Genomic DNA, 20806 nt, shown 5'->3' with positions numbered 1-20806 from the left:
TGACTAGTGTGTGCAGTGCAGCAGAGAAGCCTGGGCTGGAGATCCAAACTTAGGCTCGACCATGAGTGGCAGGCAAGCAAAGCCCTGAAATCAAAGTTAGTTCACCATTTCCCACAAGGATTGAGCCTGGAGCTGACCCCAAGGCCAAACAAAGCCCCTTCCAGAATGGTATGCTGCTTCTCTGTATGTCCTTGGGCATTCCAAAGCTGGGCCATTCTGGAATGCTGCCATATGGCAGGAGTGTTGGAGGGATCAGACTCTGAAGCCCATGTGGCTTAGAGTCACATGTGTCTCACTACATACACTATCTCCTTCAGACAGTTGTTGAGGATTAAGTGAATTGTTACATGAAAGAGTGGCTTGAACATAGAATATGCTCACAAAATACAAGTTATCTACAACCAAGGTGGTTTCCTTCAGCCCAACGCTAGCAGTTATCAAGGCCAAGCTCCATGTCGCCATGGAGGTTTCTTTCCATTGAAAACTTACCTAGTCAGACCAGGACTATCTATGTTTCCTTCCTACTCCAACCAACACATGGTGAAATCCACTACCTTCTGCACTGAATCCAAAGGTTGCAACACGTGCACAAAATAACATGCACAGCCATCTTTTCAAAAGACATTTGATCAACTCCCTTTAAAAACCCACACAGTGGGATCCCTGGGTGGCTCAGCGGTTTGGCCCCTGCCTTCAGCCCAGGCGCAATCCTGGAGACCTGGGATCGAGTCCCACATCAGGCTCCCTGCATGGAGCCTGCTTCTTCCTCAGCCTGTGTCTCTGCCTCTCTCTCTCTCTGTCTCTCATGAATAAATAAATAAAATCTTAAAATATAAAAATAAAAAAAATAAAAACCCATACAGGGCAGCCCGGGTGGCTCAGGGGTTTAGCGCCACCTTCAGCCCAGGGCCTGATCCTGGAGACCTGGGATTGAGTCCTGCATCGGGCTCCCTACATGGAGCCTGCTTCTTCCTCAGCCTGTGTCTCTTCCTCTCTCTCTCTCTCTGGGTCTCTCACAAATAAATAAAATCTTTAAAAAAATAAAAATAAAACCCCACACAATAGTCACAAAATGAGTAAGTTATTTTATTTTATTTATTATTTATTTTTAAAAAAGATTTTATTCCCTGAGCCACCCAGGGATCCCCGAGTAAGTTATTTTAATCATCTGTCAAGGATGATTTCTCTTTTGTTCATCTGATGCTCAGACCATCCTTCTTATAGCCAAGACCTACTTTTAACAGATTTTGGAATTTATCTTAATATCCATAATTAACAGATTGAATCAAACACAAGCTTCTATAAAATAGTAACCCCATGACTCAAAAAAAAATAGAAATATGAGGTATCTTGCCCCTAGAAAGTAACAGACAAAAGACATGTCCTACCCAGCAATAGATCCTTGAAACCTCTGAATTCTGAATATTCAAAATGTTGAGTGCATACGAAGGGATATAGCAGCATCCTATCACACTCACGGGGACATGCAGACAGAATCCGTGCCTGTGAAGACTATTTGTAATCTGGTTAGAGAGGAGATAATAATAAATTTCATAAGATGGTTAAACAATTAGGCACAGAAGCCCCAAAACATAATTTCATAGGCATATGCATATGGAAGTTTAGTTAGAAAGTGAACTAAATTAATGGAATTATCTGCATTGTGGGATAATGAGTGACTTAATTACAATGAGCACATTATATTTGGGGGGAGGGATGGGGAAGTGATTTAGTACAATTTTGCTCAAGAGAAGTAGTACATATGGTGGTTGGGGGCATGGGCTTTGCAGCCTGGACACGTTGTTCTTCCACTGACCAGGCATCCTTGGGCGAGTGATCTAACCTCTCACTTCACAACCTGAGTCTTTAAAATAAACTAAGATAATTGTATTTATTTTGTAAAGATTTATTTATTTATTTGAGAGAGTAAGCATGTGCATGGGAGGAGGGAAAGGGGCAGAGGGAGAGGGAAAGAGAATCCTCAAGCAGACTCCTAGCTGAATGCAAAGCCCAACGCGGGGCTCCATCCCAGGACCCTGAGATCATGACCTGAGCTGGAATCGGGCTTCAGCTGCTCAAGCCACTGAACTCCCCAGGCGGCTGGAGACAGGCAACAAATTGAGAAGAGCAGAGACCCAACATGACAAAGCTCAACCCCCTCACACAGGCGAACAGTGAAATGAGAACCAAATTGAGCACCGAGACTGATACAAATGTGAAAGTTTTATTTTAAAAATAGCAACTCTTAATTGGCTGCAGACAAGAGGATTTACCACATGCAAACTCATTTGGCTCTTGTTCTTCACCCACCCCTTTGTTTTCCACAAAAAGAAGAGACTCGAAGATTCCTTCTGAATGTGTATCACCATTTATTGTAGTTTGCATTAGGAATCGAACAGAGGACATTGTCTGTGGGGGAGGGGGGAGAGAAAAGGAAAAGAAAAAGTATGTTCTCGTAGCTTAATTTCTTCAAAACACTTTATGGTTTCAGATCCTTTTTTACCCCAAAGGAAATTCAAGAATTCAAGTATGTGAAGTCGGGAGCAGTAATACAAAAAGTCTATGCTTCTGTGTGTGTGTGGGTGTGTTTGTCTGTGTGTGTGTTTACAAGCAGACACACGTCCACGTTTCCTGCGCCCCGTTTTTGCTTTGGTAAGGCCAAGCCCCAAAGGACACGTTATACACAGCCTGCCTCAAACTCGCGGACTCGAGTTGAGAAATTTTTCCCTCCTAGGGTAACTGTAATGGTTTTCAATTGGCCCCATCCCCCCTTACCCCCCTCCCCCCAAAAAACCATAAGTCATGTCAATCCTGATATATTTGAACACTTCCTTTGCTGCAGCTGTTCCTCAGATTCCTAATAGAGGCCTTATTACAAGGATCAGAGTAACAGGTTCTCTTCATTTTGTTTAGAATAAAAAAACTTTAAAGGGACATTTCAAAAGAAAAAAAATAAAAACTGAAATTCAAATTCTGAAAATATCTTGCCTTTTTTATTAATCATGTCATCTAACACCAATTAAAAAAACAAATATGTGAATATGATATAAAAATACGATCCCAGGATTAACACTTTGTTGCAGGCACAGTTATCTCACAGAGTATATGTTTGGAGGGCCAGGGGGAAGGAGTTTATTTTTTGTTTTTGCTTCTCTTAAAAAAATCCACAGCAGTGCAAGTAGGGTCAGGAAGGGAGTGGGGAAGGATTCTTTAGCAGCAAAATGTCCAAGGTTCTCTAATCACAATCAAATCAACGGATACTGGATTTAGGGGAGAAAAAAAGATGAACGGGATGCTGCCCAGACCCATTTGTCATCAATCACTAAAAGACTTCCGTTGCAAAAGCCCCAAATGGCGACACGTGAAGGACGAGCTTTATTACACAAGCAATCGTAAAGTGTGTCTCTCAAGCTTTTGATCATGTTTATCACTTAAATATATGTACAGGAATTGGGCTCCTCTTCTCATTCACGTCCTTTCGGATCTCCACCGTCTGGTCACTCTCAGGGGGCTCTCAGGGTCTTCTGCGGTGCTGGGCCTCCAACATTTGAACAGCGTCTCTACCAGAGACGCCCCTTCTGGTTGCCTGGCTGGCCTTGGCTGTGTCGAGCAGAGGGTGGGCACGGGGGACGGTTTAATGATCACTATTTTGTTTCTCTCTCATCCAGGCGTGAATCTGTTCTTTCAGTTCTGGCACTGGGAAAAGGAAAGGAGAAGATTAATGCCCTGGACGGGAAGATCTCTTCCTGGGAGATGCAGCTTGCAGTTCAGTACAAACGGAAAAAAAAAGGCCATTCACTCCCTCGCTGACATGAAGACCAAAGAAGAAGCGGGACACAAGGACTAGACTCCCACAGTGAATAAGAGCAAAACATGTTTTGTGTCTTTTCTGTTAAGTGCTGTAAACTATGCAGCTTCTGGATTTGATAAACCTCCCCCATCTGATGACTCTCTGACACTGACTTGGGTGCCACGGCAGGGCCCCCCACCCCCATACCTGGTTCCAGCATGTTCTCTGTCAGCATCTGTCGATTGAAGGGGTCAGTGGGGGAGTTCAGCAAGTGCCGCAGGATGATGGAGCGGTCCATGATGGTGCCAGAGGGCAGCCGCACAGGGTCAGTCATCAGGGTGTCCATCAGTGGGTCTACAGAGACAAAGCAAAGCAAACTCATCACCGTGCTGAAGACCAAACAAAGCCCTTCCTGTCAGTGAAAGGTCTGTCCACAATGAGATAAAGACTCACAAGGGGCCTTTGGTGGAGGGAGGTTCCCTAATTAGCCACAGCTGGGAGGATAGAACAGAGAAAGGACCAGGGTCAGCAGGAAAGACAGTCCACAGGAGTCCTTTATCTGAGGGCTTCCCGGATTCTTCTTTGGAAATGCAAATCCCCTCCTCCAAAGGGAAGGCTGACTTTGGCATTCTCAGGGTTGTTACCCGGTTTGAAATCAAGATAAGGACTTTTTTCCCCTTTTAATTTATAACAGGAACTAAAAGTAGGCAAATGTCATTTCAGACAATGTGTCTCAAGGAGTAAGTCCAGCACACCACACAAAAAGTTAAAAGCACAGAATACTGTGTTTTCACATTTCATGTCTCAAGGTAACTAAAACCAAAGCATTTGGCATGAAAGAGCGGTCCGCTTGCCTCTGAACTCGTCGGGGGCGTCGCTGTAGTCGATTTCTGCGCGTGCGTTCTTGGCCACTATCTCCTCCACCTTCTCAGCGAGGAGTTTAAACTTCTCGATAGCTATTGTGGATTTGATCCCTGCCTTCCGCATCTTCGAGATCACTTCTTCAAACAACTCTTTGCTGTAGGATCTCTGCGATGAGGAAAGACAATGTGAGGCATCGATATATTTTAAGTGGAAGAAAGCAAGCTGCAGAATATGCCTGAAGTAGGATCCATCTTTCTAAAAAAGCCCTAAAATGATAATGTGTATATAAATACTTCTACATGACTATAAACATATACAGACGGGAATAATACATACCAAATTACACAAGGTCATTAACGGAGGAGGATTTCAGGATTGATGCAAATGAGGGGAATTTTTTTTATATTTTATTTTTTAAAGCTTTTATTTATTTATTCATTATGAGAGACAGAGAGAACGAGAGGCAGAGACACAGGCAGAGGGAGAAGCAGGCTCCATGCAGGGAGCCCGATGTGGGACTCGATCCAGGGACTCCAGGATCACGCCCTGGGCTGAAGGTGGCGCTAAACCTCTGAGCCATCCGGGCTGCCCAATGAGGGGAATTTTTAAGTTGTGGAATTATTTTTGCAGCAAATGTGCATTTCTTTTAAAATTTAATTAATGTACTTATTTGAAAGAGAGACAGCAAGCATGTGTAAGCAGGTGGAGGGGCAGAAGGGGAGAGGGAGAGAATCTCAAGCAGATTCCCCACTGAGCACAGAGCCTGATGTGGGTCTTGATCCCACAACCACAAGATCATGACCTGAGCTGAAATCGAGTCAGATACTTAGCTGATTAAGCCCTTTAGGCTTCCCTAAAATTTAAATTTTGGGGGAGGGAGGTTAAAGATTTTATTTATTTGACAGAGAGTACATGGAGGGGGGAAGGGCGGAGGGAGAGGGAGAAGCAGGTTCCCCGCTGAGCAGGGAGCCTGACACCCCTGAAACCCGAGGATCATGATTTGAGCCAGAGGCAGCCACTTAACCAAATGAGCCACGCAGGCACCTCCTAAAATTTAAATATTAAATGAAAAATGAAAATCGAGTTTGTTTGAGGCCCTGAAAGGCATTGTGCCCTGCAGCAAATGTCAGTTCTTTTCCCTAAAGGTCAACATGGTGAAAACAACCCAACTTGGTTCATAATCAAAAGGAGCTTCATCTTGTTCATGGTTGATCTTTCTTCCAGAGCTCTTAGCTCAACACTATGAAATGTCAGGTGCTCTGCTGACAGGAGCACGAGGGATGGTGGAGAGGACAAGTGCCCACCGGACCCAGATGAACTTGTACTTGAAATCTGGCTCCACCCACTGGGTGGTCTTAGGCAAACCCCCAACTCCCAGTTTCCTCAGGCACAAAATGGGGGTGCTAACACCCATCTCACAGGTGCCTAATTCATATACATCACTGCCATTTCAAAATATCACAGAATAGCCTAATTTGCATTTGTGGCAAGAACAGTGGCCACTTGTCGATTCAGTGACAGTGATGCCAACAGAGGAGGAGACTGATCAAGCCTGAAACTCAGAATGATGGTGGCCCTATAACCCGAGTGGCATTATCCATCCAAGGACTCAGACAAACATCTCTGTGATGAACTCATGTCAATACCTGTATTCTCTTAGAGCATGGAGCTGAGATTCCTCAACTTTTCCTCTTTACTTCTTTAACTTCAGTTTCTAAGCAAGTACACACACTTTCTCTCTTTGCATACACCCACGCGAAAAGAGCGGGAAGAGAAAGCATAGGCTTGGCCTGGCAGAAATCCTAAATGCCATCTTGTACAATCCTGAAAAGTTTAGAGAGCCCCCAGTATAGTTTTCTGAAACTAAATTACTACACACTGATTTAGCAAATACTTTGACATCAACTTCTTATGAGCCAGGAAGCCATGGTCTTCGTCCCTTTGGAGAGGGTCACAGGGGATAAGTGGCCAAAAAATTATAGTAAGATGTTGGAAGGGCAACATTCAAATATTGTTCATAAGGACTTATTGCAGGTTGGGTGTTGCTGTACATGACTGAGGCGATTTCACCATGAACTTCTCTTTGTAACAAGAAGCCACTGCTACCATCGTGAAGTGTCACCCACCCTATTTCTCAAATGATGATGAGTTTTTCACCAACTGACTTGGGCTTACTTATAAGTCAACTTCTCAGAGCAGTGCGGCAGCGACTACCAGAAACCAAAGGCAACCCGTGATAAGGGGACACGGCATCCTGCCTCATGGAGCAATGGCATCAATGTACGGAGCAAAGGCTCCTTTTTTTTTTTTTTTAAAGCATTTTTTTAAAAAAAATTATTTATTCAGAGAGAGAGAGAGACTGAGAGGCAGAGACACAGGCAGAGGGAGAAGCGGGCTCCATGCAGGGAGCCTGACGCGGGACTCGATCCTGGGTCTCCAGGATCAGACCCCGGGCTGCAGGCGGCGCTAAACCACTGCGCCACCGGGAGTGCCCGCAAAGGCTCCTTCTGAGCTGCTGCTCTGAGTCAGAGACACAACAAAGATGCTGTTCTTGTCCTCAAGGGTCTTACAGAGTCATTAGAAAGTTAAACATGGAGGGGCATCTGGGTGGCTCAGTGGTTGAGTGTCTGCCTTCAGCACCGGTCATGATCCTGGGATTCTGGGATCGAGTCCTGTATGGGGCTCCCTGCAGGGAGCCTGCTTCTCCCTCTGCCTATTCTCTGCCTCTCTGAATCTCTCATGAATAAATAAAATCTTAAAAAAAACCAAAAACAAACATAGAGATATCTACAAATCATACATCTTATATCCAGAATAAAGAACTCTTACAACTCAACAACAAAATACAAACAATCCATTTTGAAAAAATGGCAAAGGACTTAAATAGCCATTTCTTTTTTTTTTAATTTATGATAGACAGAGAGAGAAAGGCAGAGACACAGGCAGAGGGAGAAGCAGGTCCATGCTGGAAGCCCGACGTGGGACTCGATCCCGGGACTCCAGGATCACACCCTGGGCCAAAGGTAGGTGCTAAACCGCTGAGCCACCCAGGGATCCCCCTTGAATAGCCATTTCTCTGAAGAAGATATACAGATGTCTGAGAAGCACATGAAAAGATGTACAATGGGATCGCTGCGTGGCTGAGCGGTTTAGCACCTGCCTTTGGCCCAGGGTGTGATCCTGGAGTCCCAGGATTGATTCCCGCATTGGGCTCCCTGCCTTGAGCCTGCTTCTCCCTCTGCCTGTGTCTCTGCCTTTCTCTCTGTGTCTCCCATGAATAAATAAATAAAATCTTAAAAAAAAAAAAAAAGAGGGGATCCTTGGGTGGCTCAGCGGTTTAGCGCCTGCCTTTGGCCCGGGGCATGATCCTGGGGTCCCGGGATCGAGTCCCGCATCGGGCTCCCGGCATGGAGCCTGCTTCTGCCTCTGCCTGTGTCTCTGCCTCTCTTTCTCTCTCTGTGTCTATCATGAATAAATAAATAAAATCCTTTAAAAAAAAAAAAGATGTACAACACTATTTGCCATTATGAAAATGTAAATCAGAAGCACAGTGAAGTACCACTTCACTCCCACTAGGGTAGTGATTAAAAAAATGAAAAAAAAAAAAAGTGTTCTTGAGGAGGTGAAGAAGTTTTAATTAGAACACTTATACAAAAAAAAAAAAAAAAAAAAGAACACTTATACACTGGTGGTGGGACCATAAAATGGCATGGCCACCATGGAATATAGTGTGGCAGGTCCTCAAAAAGTTAAACACAGAATTACCATAAGATTCAGCAATTCTACTCCTGAGTACCCCAAAGAATTAAAAACAGGTATTCAAACACTTGGTCACAAATGTTCACAGCAGCACAATTTATAATGGCCAAAAGGTATAAACAACTCAAATGTCCACCAGTGGATGAATGGATGAACAAATCATGGTCTATCCACATAATGAGATATTCAGACATAAAAAAAGAAATGGAGTACTGTACATGGATGAACCTCAAAAACATTATGCTAAATGAGAGAGGCCAGACACAAAATGTAACATATAGATTATTCCATTTACGCAAAATATCCAGAATAGGCAAATAGGTAAATCCAAAATTAGATAAGATGAAGACAGAGAGTAGATCAGGGGCTGCCCAGGGTGAAGGTGGGATGGACATTGCCTGTTTAATGAATATGGCATCTTCTCCAGATGGCGATGTTTGGGTAAGATGTTGGAACTAGAGAGAGGTGGAGATTGTGCAACACCATGAATGTACTAAATGCCACCAAATTGCATGCTTTAAAATGGTTAATCTTATGTGAATTTCACCTTAATTAAAACAAAACAAAACAAAAAGAAATGATGGATGGGAAAAGTGTGACTTCAGATGGGCTCTTAATTCTTTATTTTCATTTCATTTTATTTTTTTAAAGATTTTATTTTAGAGAGCGAGCACTCGAGTGTGAGCAAGGGGAGAGGCAGAGAGGGAGGGAGAGAATCTTAAGCAGACTCCACACCAAATGTGGAGCATGATGTGGGGCTCCATGTCATGACCGGGAGATCACAACTTGAGCCGAAATCAAGAGTTGGACACTCAACCAACTGAGCCACCCAGGGACCCCTCTTTATTCTTTATTTTTGAACAGACCACGGTGCTAATGGACAGCACTTCAGGAACATGAGGGCTGGAACATGTATGGAACTGGAGTCTGTCCGTGGGAGCTAGTCCCATGTGGCCATCAACGCAGAGCAGTGTCCCCCTAACCTCCCTGGCCTGGTCTCCCTCAGCTCCAGGGGAACAGTTCTCCACTCCTCCAGTCTGTGAACAAAAAGCTCAGTGGCTCTTTGTGCTGGTCCTCTTGTCACCTCTTCTGGACACTTGTCGTTAGCCCTCTTTTGGCTGTCAGGGAGAGAAGCTTCTGAGTGTCTTTTCTTGCATGGCTGCCATTTTGTTCTTTCTTGGTCTTCTCAGAAATACCAGACCAGACTAAGACCATTGCTCCCAAAGGAGAAAACAAAATTCCCCTACTGTTCCTCTGGAGCTTTCTAGACTTCCACTTTTCCTTCCCTAGCCCCTAAAACCCTCTTTTGGGATGATCATCAGAGCCCTAATCAGCTTACAACCACTATTAATAGAAAATGCCCAACAATCAGAACAAACATCACACTAGAAAAAAAGCAAAAATCCACTTAGAATGTTTTTCTGTCCATGGTGACACTGGCACTTGGGTGTGCTTGCTTCACAAGTCTGGAGGACCCTCAAGAAAACCCATGTGCAGAAACTGTGGTCTACCACTCAGGCCAGGTGCCACCACTGGCCACCACCATGTTCCACAGGTGTTACAGGGGTTGTCCTCCATTCAGTTTTCACTGTCTCACAGGGTGCACTGCATTTATTCACACTGCAAAGTTGGTTATGTTCACTGCTCATGATGTGGCAGGCGCAGCAAGGTCTACCAGTAAGTGCAAACTCTTAACCCCTTCCTATACCCACTTTTTAAGAAAACTCTATTAAATTCTTTCTTTGAAGCAGTTTTATTATTTTTTAAATATGTTATTTATTTGAGAGAGAGAGAGAGAGAACATGAACAGGGGGCAGAGGCAGAGGCAGAGGCAGAAGCAGGCTCCCTGCTAAGCAAGGGTCCAACACGGGGCTCAATCCCAGGACTCTGGGACCATGACTTGAACTGAAGGGAGACACCCAACTGACTGAGCCATCCAGATGCTCCTATATCGTCACTTCTTATGGAAAACCTGCTTTAGATATATGTGTTGTTTCCCCTTGCAGGCACTGTCAAGAACAACTCACAACTCTCTTGCTTATATCCAAAAGTACCCACATATGTATATTATATCTCAATAAGGTTGTTAATAAAAAAAAAAAAAATAGTACCTTAATTCCCCTATCTCACTGTCATTCATTCCTATGGATGAGATACGGGTAAAGAACCTTCTAGAATCCCTACTGCTGGTTAACCTGAAACATGAGTGATATCTGGACAGACAGTGTCAACAAAGATGGAGAGACAATTGAGCATAGAACTTTCTGGGTATTTTAAGTAGAGGGCAGAGGGGTGGGGAGTACCAGCTCAGGGCCAGACTGCCTGGGTATGAATCCTGCCTCTATTCCATAGTCCCTGTGCCACCTGGAGCAAGCTGCTTCAATTCTCTGTGCCTCAGTTTCCTCATGTAAAAATGAGAAATCTAATAGAACCTATCTCGCAGGATTTTGTGAGGATTAAATCAACGAAAACAAGCCGAGTGTTTAAAACTTGGTATCTAATTGATAAACGTCAACTCCTAAGATGCTGCCATGACCCAGGACAGAAGAACACTGGGGGAGGGAAGCCCTTTATGATGCTGCTGGAAAGTTGAGTGGGGTGGGGCAGTGGTGCTTGGACTAAACTGACAGCTGTGGAAGTGATAAACACAGAACAGGTGTCAACACAACAGACATGAGGAACAGAGGAGAGGGAAGACTGTGGAGACAACCACATGGGGTCTGAAACTGGGAATCACATCACAGCAGCACCAAAGTGGGGCCTTGGGAAGCAGACCTGGACTCCTGAGAGATGGGACCTTTGTGGGAAGGACAGATCTATCGCATGAGGCCCTTGGTGGGACGGACTAGGAACCCCACTGCAGACGGATTTGGGGGCCAAACTGGCTCTTTTACCCCCAAAGGAAAAGAGCTGATTTATCTTTGTTTACACCAGACAAGGTCTGCTGGCCACTGTGGTGATTATTTCCATTTATGTATTAAAAACTTCCCAAGCCACAAGTTGAAGAGTATCGCCTTCCCTGATTCCAAGAGGGGAAAACCCAGGGACAGATGAGTATGTCGTGGCAAAGGGTCTGCCAGTAAGTCCACAGAGATGGGATGCTGACCAGCCAGCTGGGTGGCCTGAAACCCAGCCTCCCCACTGGAATGGCCCACTCCTTTGGGCACTGACCTGGTCATCAGCGATGGCTTTGGCAAACCGGGCACAGTCCAGCTGCAGGTAAATGTCTGTCAGTTGGTCCAACAGCTTCTTTGGTTCAAAGCCATATTTCTCAGGGTTTTCAACTTTCAGGTCGCGGCACTTGGGGCCACAGAGTTGCTGGAGATTAAAGTTCAGCATTGCAGCCAATCGGGGTCCAAGTTCCTAAGAAATCACAGGGTAAGACGACAATTCATGCTGTTGAGACAAGCGAGAAGGACCAAAACTCCCATTTCAGGGGAGGAATAGTAACTGCCCGGATTAATCTTCAAAAAATCCCTTTATGTGTGCTGTGAGTCATAAGCTGAAGAAGGAGATTATATCCAAAATTTTTACTCTCCATCTTGAATCTAGTAATTCTAACACTTAATAGTGTTGCAGGTTGATAGAATATCTATAAATACCAACAGAAGGCAAACTTTTCTTTAAATTCATGCTTTCAATTATAATAACAAGTATCACTCCAAATTCAATGAGAGGCAGGTAAGAGGGAAAATTACTCATAACTCCATCATCATAACACATCAAACAAGTTTTTCTATATGTTCTTTTCAGCCATCATTGTATGCATTATTTTTCTAAATTTCAAGAGTCCCTGACAGTTCAGACAGGGGGAACTTTTTTTTTTAAGATTCTTAAAATTAGGGGATCCCTGGGTGGCTCAGCAGTTTAGTGCCTGCCTTTGGCCCAGGGTGTGATCCTGGAGTCCTGGGATCAGGTCCCACATCAGGCTCCCTGCATGGAGCCTGCTTCTCCCTCTGTCTGTGTCTCTCTCTGTGTGTCTCTCATGAATAAATAAATAAAATCTTTTTTAAAAAAGTTTTTAAAACTTATTTATTTAAAGCAAAGTCTAATGTTTGTCACACTCACTTGTTTATCTCGTCTGTAATTGCCTTCCTGCTCTAACAGCCACATTGAGTAGCTGCACCAGACTGGATGGCCCACGATGCCTAACTACTATCTGGCCTTTGTAGGAAAAGTTTAAAGAAATTCCACTTGCCAGCCCCAGGGAAGTAATTAATGGTCTAAACTATCTTGTTGAAATCAGTTGCAGTCTTTGCATGCTTTCAATAATGAGTTGGGTTTTGTTTCACGTTCTATTGCTCTCTTACAAAGAGATGTGAAAAGGAAAACTCATCGATGAGAGGCACCCAGGCTAGGGTGTGGCCATGAGCATGGATATGGGAGGATGTGAGGAAAAAATTATTTTCCACTGTAAGCCTGTCTCCAGATCTCTAGGCAATTAACTACCAGCTCCCAGGCCCCTTCTTTGCCATCCTTACCTCCCTGTCCTGGCCACACCGTAAAGCTTCTGTGCTATACGGTGGTGGGAGGGCAAGGGATCAAAGCACAGCATCCACCTTCAGTTATGTCACTCAGTTTCCATTTCAGAAACAGGACCTAGGTTTTATTAATAATATCAAGACCAAATATTCTGACTACCTTCAATCTATTCTAAACCCTAATTATGGCTCTCATTACTCTTTGGCTTCCTGAGTGTAACAAAGCTACAACCAGGAGAACCAAAGATCTTCCCTGTTATCAATGATTTCTACTTACTATACTCTAATTTCCAACTGACGCTACTTTATACTTTTAGTATAAATAAAATGCTAATCAGTAATGATAAAAATATGTCACAGTCTCAGCATTGATAATCCCATGTGCTCTATAAGCAGAAAGCTTACAGAAAGTACACTATCTTGGAAGGAAGGGACTGTTCACAGACTTCGGTCTGTCCACTGAGTGCTGTATCACTTGGCATAACTGGGAACAGAATCAGCATTGAACCTGCCTATGGAATCTGACAAACACCCCACGTTTTGACTCACCGGTCTGAGGAAGGGCTTCTGGACCTGTTTCGTGAGGATATGGAACATGTCCACGGTCTCTGTTGCCAGGGCAAGGTAGGAGCGTGAAACCCGCTCGTCCTGAGCAAGCTGGGACTGCCGGGCTTGCTGCTGATCCTAGGAAACATGGAGCAGATGTCGGGCACGTGTGAGCACACTGCATACCGAGCGTGGATGCAAATGCTGTCAGCTCAGAGCGGGGCAAATGCACCACAAAGCCAATGCGCCGAGGGAATGAGAACCACCCAAACCAGATAATCTTCCAGATAACTGAACTTTGTTCTTTTCAGCATGAGCCCTCTCTGGGACGCTGAGTAAGGAGGTGACCCTGGCACACTATTTAACTGACATGAGACCCTGTTTCCTCAATGAGTCACCTTCAACTTCTGTGAGGGATGGAAGAAGTGGATCTTCCATCACACTCGATACACGTGGTTGCTAATCAAGGATAGTTCCGTTTCCCTTCATAATGACTTGGAGTCACCAATATTTTAACAATACATGTTATGTTCTGCGGCCATACTGGGGCCTAGACGTTTTGCCCCTCTGCCGAGCACCTACAGGCTGCTAAGGTTTTGAGTTCTGTCTCACCACACTGTCAGGCTGTCACCCCTGACAACTGTCAGCAAGCTTGCCTCTTGCACCTTCTTCTTTCTGCTCTGCCATGGGCTGGGAAACAAGATAATAAGGTGTGTCTGCCTCTTGGGTAAAGCAAGGCGGAGCACTGGAGGCTCTGGGATGGAGGAAAGCCCCAAGAACAGCAGTAGATGGGAAATTCTTCCATTGAGGCTCAGAGACCATCTTAGTTCAAGTTGAGGGGGGAGGGGGAACAGCTAGAGCAGCTGATGCCATCACCTGAGGTCCCCAGGGGTCGCCCTCTGAGTAGGTGTTCAGGGGAGGTTGTACAGTGATGCTAGGTAATCTGCCCACCGACCCCTCAGTAAAGAATGCACCTACAGAACACATGTGGAAGCAGGAAGACCTAAGAACAAGGTAAGAACCAATGCAATATGTGTCTGCACATCACATGCATCCATCCACATGTGCTATCCAGGCCCTCGTCAAGCACCGGAGTACAGAGCATGACCAACAGGCTGGCAAACCTCATGGAGCTGAGATTGCAGGTGGGGCGACAAGCAATAAACACACACCCACACAGACACATACAAAGTCTGATAGTGATGAAGAAAAAGAAAGCAGAATAAGAAGGGAGAAAGAGTGGTAAGGGACAGCCTCTAAGGAGGTGACATTTAAGTGGCTATTTGAAGGAGGAGAGTCAGCAGAAATCTGGGGCAAGAGTGCTCCTGGTAGAGGGATTGGCAGGCGTGTCAGGAGAAGCTCAAGGAGGCCAGTGTGGTTCAGGGAGAGTGAGTGAAATGGAGAATGGTGGGCCAGGGGCCCTCTCTAATATGAGACAGGACACTGAATGAGAAGGGAAGCTTCGAAGAATTCTGAGTCAAGTGGCAATAATGAGCAAACAAGTTTGTTTTTTTTTTTTTTAGCAAACAAATTTTAACAACACATCCCTCTGATATGAACACGAAGAAGAGTGGAGGCTGAGAGATCATTAAGAGAGGCTCCAGAAAGCCAGGAAAAGAGAGGGTTGTTGCCTGGAGGTAGGGCAAGAGGTCAGATACGGGTATTTTAAGATAGTCTTGAGGCATTTGCTGCGGGAGAAGAATCAAGGAAGACTCCAAAGTGTTGAGTCAGAGCAATTAAAAGAATGTAGTTGTCACTCACGGAGGCTGGGCAGACCCAGAGAGGAGGTGTGGAGGACCTCATCAAGGGATATTATTAGACCACCACGCAGAGGGGCGAGTCAACTGCTGGTTAAGCAATCTGGAGTTAGGAGAGACAGGGGCTGAGGAGAAACATTCTGGAATCTTTAGAATACAGGATACATCACAGGCCAGGGATGTTAAATGTCCTGCAATGTTCGGTGCAGTCTCTCATAATAAAGAATTATTGCTGCCGCAACATTCGACTGCACTCACAATTCCAACCAGCACCCTCGCTGAGAGACACGAGCCTCTGCAGTGAGCGTAGGGAGAGTAGGGGAGAAGTTGGAGGGCCAAGCAGTGGAGTCCTCCAGCACTCAGAGGACAGGAAAGTAATAAAGAGCAGCAGGCAAAAATAAATAAATAAATAAATAAATAAATAAATAAATAAATAAATAAAATAAAGAGCAGATAAAGAGCAGCAGGCAGGGAGCTGGAGGGCAGGAAGTGACTTCAAGGTCAAATAGACAAGATTTCAGAAATAGCACTTGTTTGGGATAATTTATGCCGTTTTCTCATCTACAAACACGGGAAAGTCACCGGGAATTGTTTGGTTGTCTCCTAAGCAAATGCTAGTAAGCACCCACTGTGAATGAGATAATGCACCACAGACCTGTATCCCAACATTTACGACGTTGGCCGGTCTGAGTGAAGCATCACGAGCAACATAAGGTGAGTGCTACAGAAATATAGAGAAAGCTAAGGATTTGTGGCTGCACGGACTGGTGCTCCAACCATGAGGGACTATTTGGATAAGATGTTATGCAAAGAATGGGTAGGATTTCAATGCAGAAGAATGGAAAGTAGAGAACTGTGGACAGAAGGAATGTCTCAAGGTGAATGAAACAACAGGAGCTACACAGTTCTGAACTACATTCCTGACATCCTCCTCATTGCTTTCCTGCAAAGCACGGATCGTCTCTGGTTCACGAACAATGAAACAGAGATTAAGGAACTCTGAATGCGTGGCAGCGTCCGTTCTCCAACCCAGGTGCCCTCGACTTCAAAGCTGGAGAGCTTTCAACCGGCCGCATCTGTTTCCCAGCATGTTCTGCGAGGATCTGGGGATTGGTATGGATTGGAGCCAATGGACCATCATGAGAGGTAAGCCTGGAGTTACCACAGAGGGGGCATGGAGCATCAAGTCTGGGCTACTTCCCATCTGTGGGACATGGGGAGGTGTGGCAGGGAAGTTCTGGAGGCACACTAGCAAAATGGTTTAACAGTTCATTTAGAAATGAATATGAGGGTAGGTCGGACTCTGGCAGATGCCAGTATAGTGCCAAGGACAAAGTGGACAACCTCTGCATCATCTCAAGAATAAGATGAGGGAATTGCAGCCAAACTCAGGAAATCTAGCATTCACAGGCCCTGGACAAAGCCTGTAAAGTCTGTAGTATAAGCATGTTGGCTTCTTCTCATCAAAGCTTCTTCATCAAAGCTACAGGAATACTTGGAATGAAAATCTTTCCTACATGTGCTTTCATATGTGCTTAAGTTATCTGAAGATACTTTTTGACTCTAAAGCATTAGAAGCTTGACAGCATTTTCGTTTTGAGAATGTTATTGCTAGTAAAGAAAAAACAGTCCTCCCTACTTTTCCATGGGAACTCTTTCTGGAAAGCAGTTCTGATTCTGAGCCTAAAAACATCAGACACAGACTGAACCAATGTATGGAGTCACCAGTGGCTGCTGAGCACTAAGTAACTGATCAGAGAACAATCTACATGGCTGCAATAAATGTCAGAAAAGTATGTCAGTATGCTGTCGCTGGTGCAGCATGAATTTCTCATGAAACCTGGCAAAACAACCCTCTCTTCCATTAATAACTGAACATAAAACCAAGATCCACTAGAAGAAAAAAAAAACCCCACCAGAATCCTGAGTCATTCACATAGTTGTCTAAAGAAGATCATATGAGCAAATCAAATGCTTGTCTGGCACCACATTCTAGAGATTTACTTCCTACTTTCATAAATTGACATCAACACATTCATTGAGAGCTCTTCTCCAAAAAAGCCCTTTAAAATTAAAAAGGCAAGAAAGTTTTCAGGACACATTTTGAAAGACTTCTTAACTGATTTCTTAGCTTTAGGTCAAGTGTTTCAGCTTACTCCTACCCCAAACCTGGGATGTAACTTTGTGAAACCCACAGGTGGGTGGGTGACAAGCACTGACAAGTCAGTCAGATCTAAGTCACCAGGGCTCACAAATACAGCCCCGGGTCCAAAGGCAGCTTCCCACAAAGCTGTCCCAGCATCTGCATTATGTCCTCACCCGGGGCAGCTGGTCCCACTGTTCTTTGTTCTTCATTTCTTCTTGTACTTCGTGGATTCGCTTCAGAGACTCCAGGCTTTCATCGAGTAAAAAGGTCGTGTCATTTATCAGCATGTTTATATAGCGAACAAACTGCTTCCCCGAACTGAAAAAGGCAATTACATTAGACATGGTCATATATCTCCTCAAGGCAAAATGCCGCAGCAGATCCCAAAGAGAAGGGGGCTCTGCCCAAAGTGCCAGTGATGTCGCCCTGTAAGACTGCCCACCTCGGCACCACTCAAGTACTGGGGAGGGCAAGGACTATGAAGTCTTCCTTGGATTTTGTTACTCCTTTTAATTAGTAGTGATAAGCTCATTTCAGGGAATGAGCAGCATTAAAGGGGTATGCAGGAGGTACCCTGCATGGTTTATGAGAGCCAATGGTTAATATTTAGACTTTTGTGAGCAGATTCCCTTAACAGCTTAAATTTGGCAAAAGTAGAAGTATTTACATCCCAGGAGACCAGCAAATGCTGAATTTCTCCCCCTTCTTCAGAGAGCAGCAGGTTTACCAACATATTCCTGGCTCATTCAATGACTTTAAGTAAAAAAGACACTCTTCCAGACTAGAAAATACGCTTAAACTCACCAAGATACAAAAAAAGCACAAATAATTATCCACATATAAGAAAGAGAATTACAAATACAGTTATTCCTTATTATAAAGACACATTGAAGAAAAGCTAGAAGCTGCAATATTGATAAAGGAGAATATAACTCACTTTCTAGAACTTGAAGCTTCCAATCTATAAAACTGTCCTGCATATCCTGTTACAGTAGAGGGCTTGCTGGGGCACTGAGATGCTCGTGTACCACCAGGCTTTGTAACTGTAAGATTAGTAGAGAAAAGAGGAGCTACATACACTTCAGGAACTAATGCTGTGTAATCAGGGGGTGGTAAGCCCATGCCTGGGGAGAAGTTCCTGTGAACATGGGTAGGAAGACTAGATTTCAGACACAAGGCAAGTTCAGGACAAGCACTCCTACTCAGCACCACACAGATCAAGCCATCAGCTTGTCTGGTCTAAACTCGTGCCAGGATTTGTTGGAACATAATTCTGACCACAAGAGCAACTCTCGGAAAGAAACAATAAACTTGAAGAGTTTACTCTGCAGAAACCTATCTAGCAAATGGTTACTCCCATGGTAATGCAAAATATTATTGACTAGTAACTCAGCTAACAAGTGACAGCTAGACTTGATCAGTGATCTAACATGGATTGAAAAGATCCAAGCAGATGGGATAAAATTTCTTCTGAAGAACAAGAGTTCGTTTTCATCTACGTTCTTTTTAAAGCAAGTAACTTAGATGAAACAATTTTTGTTCAGATTTAAGGAGTCACTAATAGTTCATGTAGGTAACAAAGTCCTTAATCAAGGTTTAGGGCCTTATTACAAAGAATGACATTTGAAATGACAACCTCAATCTAACCACTTAGGAATATAAAGTCTTCCTAACATTTCACATCTAAAGCTTGACATCATGTTCCAGAACACTCTACGATCTCATTCCAGTCATTCTGACAGCCTCACTTAACACTACAATTACAGAAACACCAAAAAATACTTCACATATCATCTTAGAATATTTATAGATTCTTAATGTATACATACCATCCCCAAAGTGTGGACAAATCTAAAGTTCAGCAATATCTTGCAAGCACAGACATTTAGGTAACTCTGCTCATGTGTAGCAGAACCATCTAGAAAAATTAAAGGACGCTGAGACCTAGCCATGAGTCAAGAACCAGCTCTGAAAGACTTAAGCAGTCACCCCACCTGTGATTTGCAAGAGAGCAAGTTGTGACATTGGGGGACTGATACTCACTTGAACTCCTCCATGAAGGTGCCATGGTGAGCTATGTTTTGCCAAAGGCTTTTAAAAATGGTGCTAATGTGATAGCGAATAGTGAACTTGTCGTAGAACTCACTGGTGGCTCCGGTGTGTTCAACATCTAGAGAAGAAAGACAGAGGGACTGAGGGACAAGTACTGTCTTAGGTTTCTAAAAGCAGTTACTGAAGCCACAATGTTATTGAGTGAATACAAATCTGTAAATTCAGAGATTTGATAAGATTGTGCACTTGTATCTCACATGTAAGGCAGGATAAAATGAGGAGGCTGTTCTGAAGACACAAGCTTCACAGTGAAGGTCTGGCAATGACACAATCACCAAATGAATTGGGCTCAGAAAGTTGCCTGGTATCAGCAGCACAGCATCAACTTGCCAATGAGCAGAAAAAAAACTGGGTTGATTTTCTTAAGGGCCACATACCTATTAAATGTGACTATAGGCCTTACCTCATTTTATTGAGCTTTGGAGATACTGTGTGTGTGTTTTTTTTTTTTTTAAGATTTTATTTATTTATTCATGAAAGACAGATAGAGACAGAGGGAGAGGCAGACAAAGGCAGAGGGAGAAGCAGGCTCTATGCAGGGAGGGACGATCCCAGGTCTCCAGGATCAGGCAGGCCCTGGGCTGAAGGGGGCGCTAAACTGCTGAGCCACCCGGGCTGCCCAAGATACTGTGTTTTTTAAACAAATTGAAGGTTTATGGCAACCCTGCATTGAGCAAGTCTATCAGCCCAATTTTTCCAACAGCATTTGCTCACATCATGTTTCTGCATCACATTTTGGTAATTCCTGCAGTATTTCAAACTTTTTCATTATTATTATATTTGTTATGGTGACCTGTGATCAATGATTATGACTTGCCTCAGATGATGGTCAGCATTTTTGGCAGTAAAGTATTTTTATTTATTATTTTTTAAAGATTTTATTTATTTATTCATGAGAGACACACACAGAGAGAGGCAGAGACACAGGCAGAGGGAGAAGCAGGAGTGGGACTGTGGGACTTGATCCCAGACCTCAGGATCAAGCCCTGAGTCAAAGGGCAGATGCTCAACCGCTGAGCCACCCAGGTGTCCCAGCAGTAAAGTATTTTTAAATTAAGGTATATACATTGGTTTTTTAGATGTAATGATAATGTATGTTTAACAGAATACAGTATAGTATAAACATAACTTTCATATGCACTTGGAGAGAGGAAAATTCATTTGACTTGCTTTATTCTCATATTTGCTTTTTGCAGTGGTCTGGATCTGAATCTGCAGTATCTCTGAAATATGCCTGTACTATTTTAAGTACTTTTGTATAATTAACATTTCCAAACATGTACCAAAGTAGAGAAAAGTTTAGTAAAATCCAACATACTAAAAAAAAAAAAACCAAAAAAAAAAACAACAA

At 43.9% G+C, this 20806-nt stretch overlaps 1 protein-coding gene across 4 annotated transcripts in view; it reads right to left on the bottom strand.

The window, feature by feature from the left end:
- Positions 1-2345: 2345 nt before the first annotated feature.
- The window catches only part of UBE4B (ubiquitination factor E4B), a 124589-nt gene continuing 106128 nt past the window's right edge, over positions 2346-20806 (bottom strand). For all 4 annotated transcript variants that reach the window (XM_038537944.1, XM_038537945.1, XM_038537948.1 and 1 more), the window contains 7 exons: positions 19387-19513; positions 17517-17661; positions 13444-13578; positions 11585-11776; positions 4645-4819; positions 3998-4144; positions 2346-3696 (listed from right to left, as the gene is read on the bottom strand). In XM_038537944.1, coding sequence (XP_038393872.1) covers positions 3635-3696; positions 3998-4144; positions 4645-4819; positions 11585-11776; positions 13444-13578; positions 17517-17661; positions 19387-19513 — 983 coding nt within the window. In that variant the 3' untranslated portion in view covers positions 2346-3634. The remainder of the gene's footprint in view (positions 3697-3997; positions 4145-4644; positions 4820-11584; positions 11777-13443; positions 13579-17516; positions 17662-19386; positions 19514-20806) is intronic.

The sequence above is a fragment of the Canis lupus genome, chromosome 5 (genome assembly GCF_011100685.1).
Source record: "Canis lupus familiaris isolate Mischka breed German Shepherd chromosome 5, alternate assembly UU_Cfam_GSD_1.0, whole genome shotgun sequence".
Taxonomy (NCBI): domain Eukaryota; kingdom Metazoa; phylum Chordata; class Mammalia; order Carnivora; family Canidae; genus Canis; species Canis lupus.
This window is presented reverse-complemented; position numbering and strand designations above follow the sequence as displayed.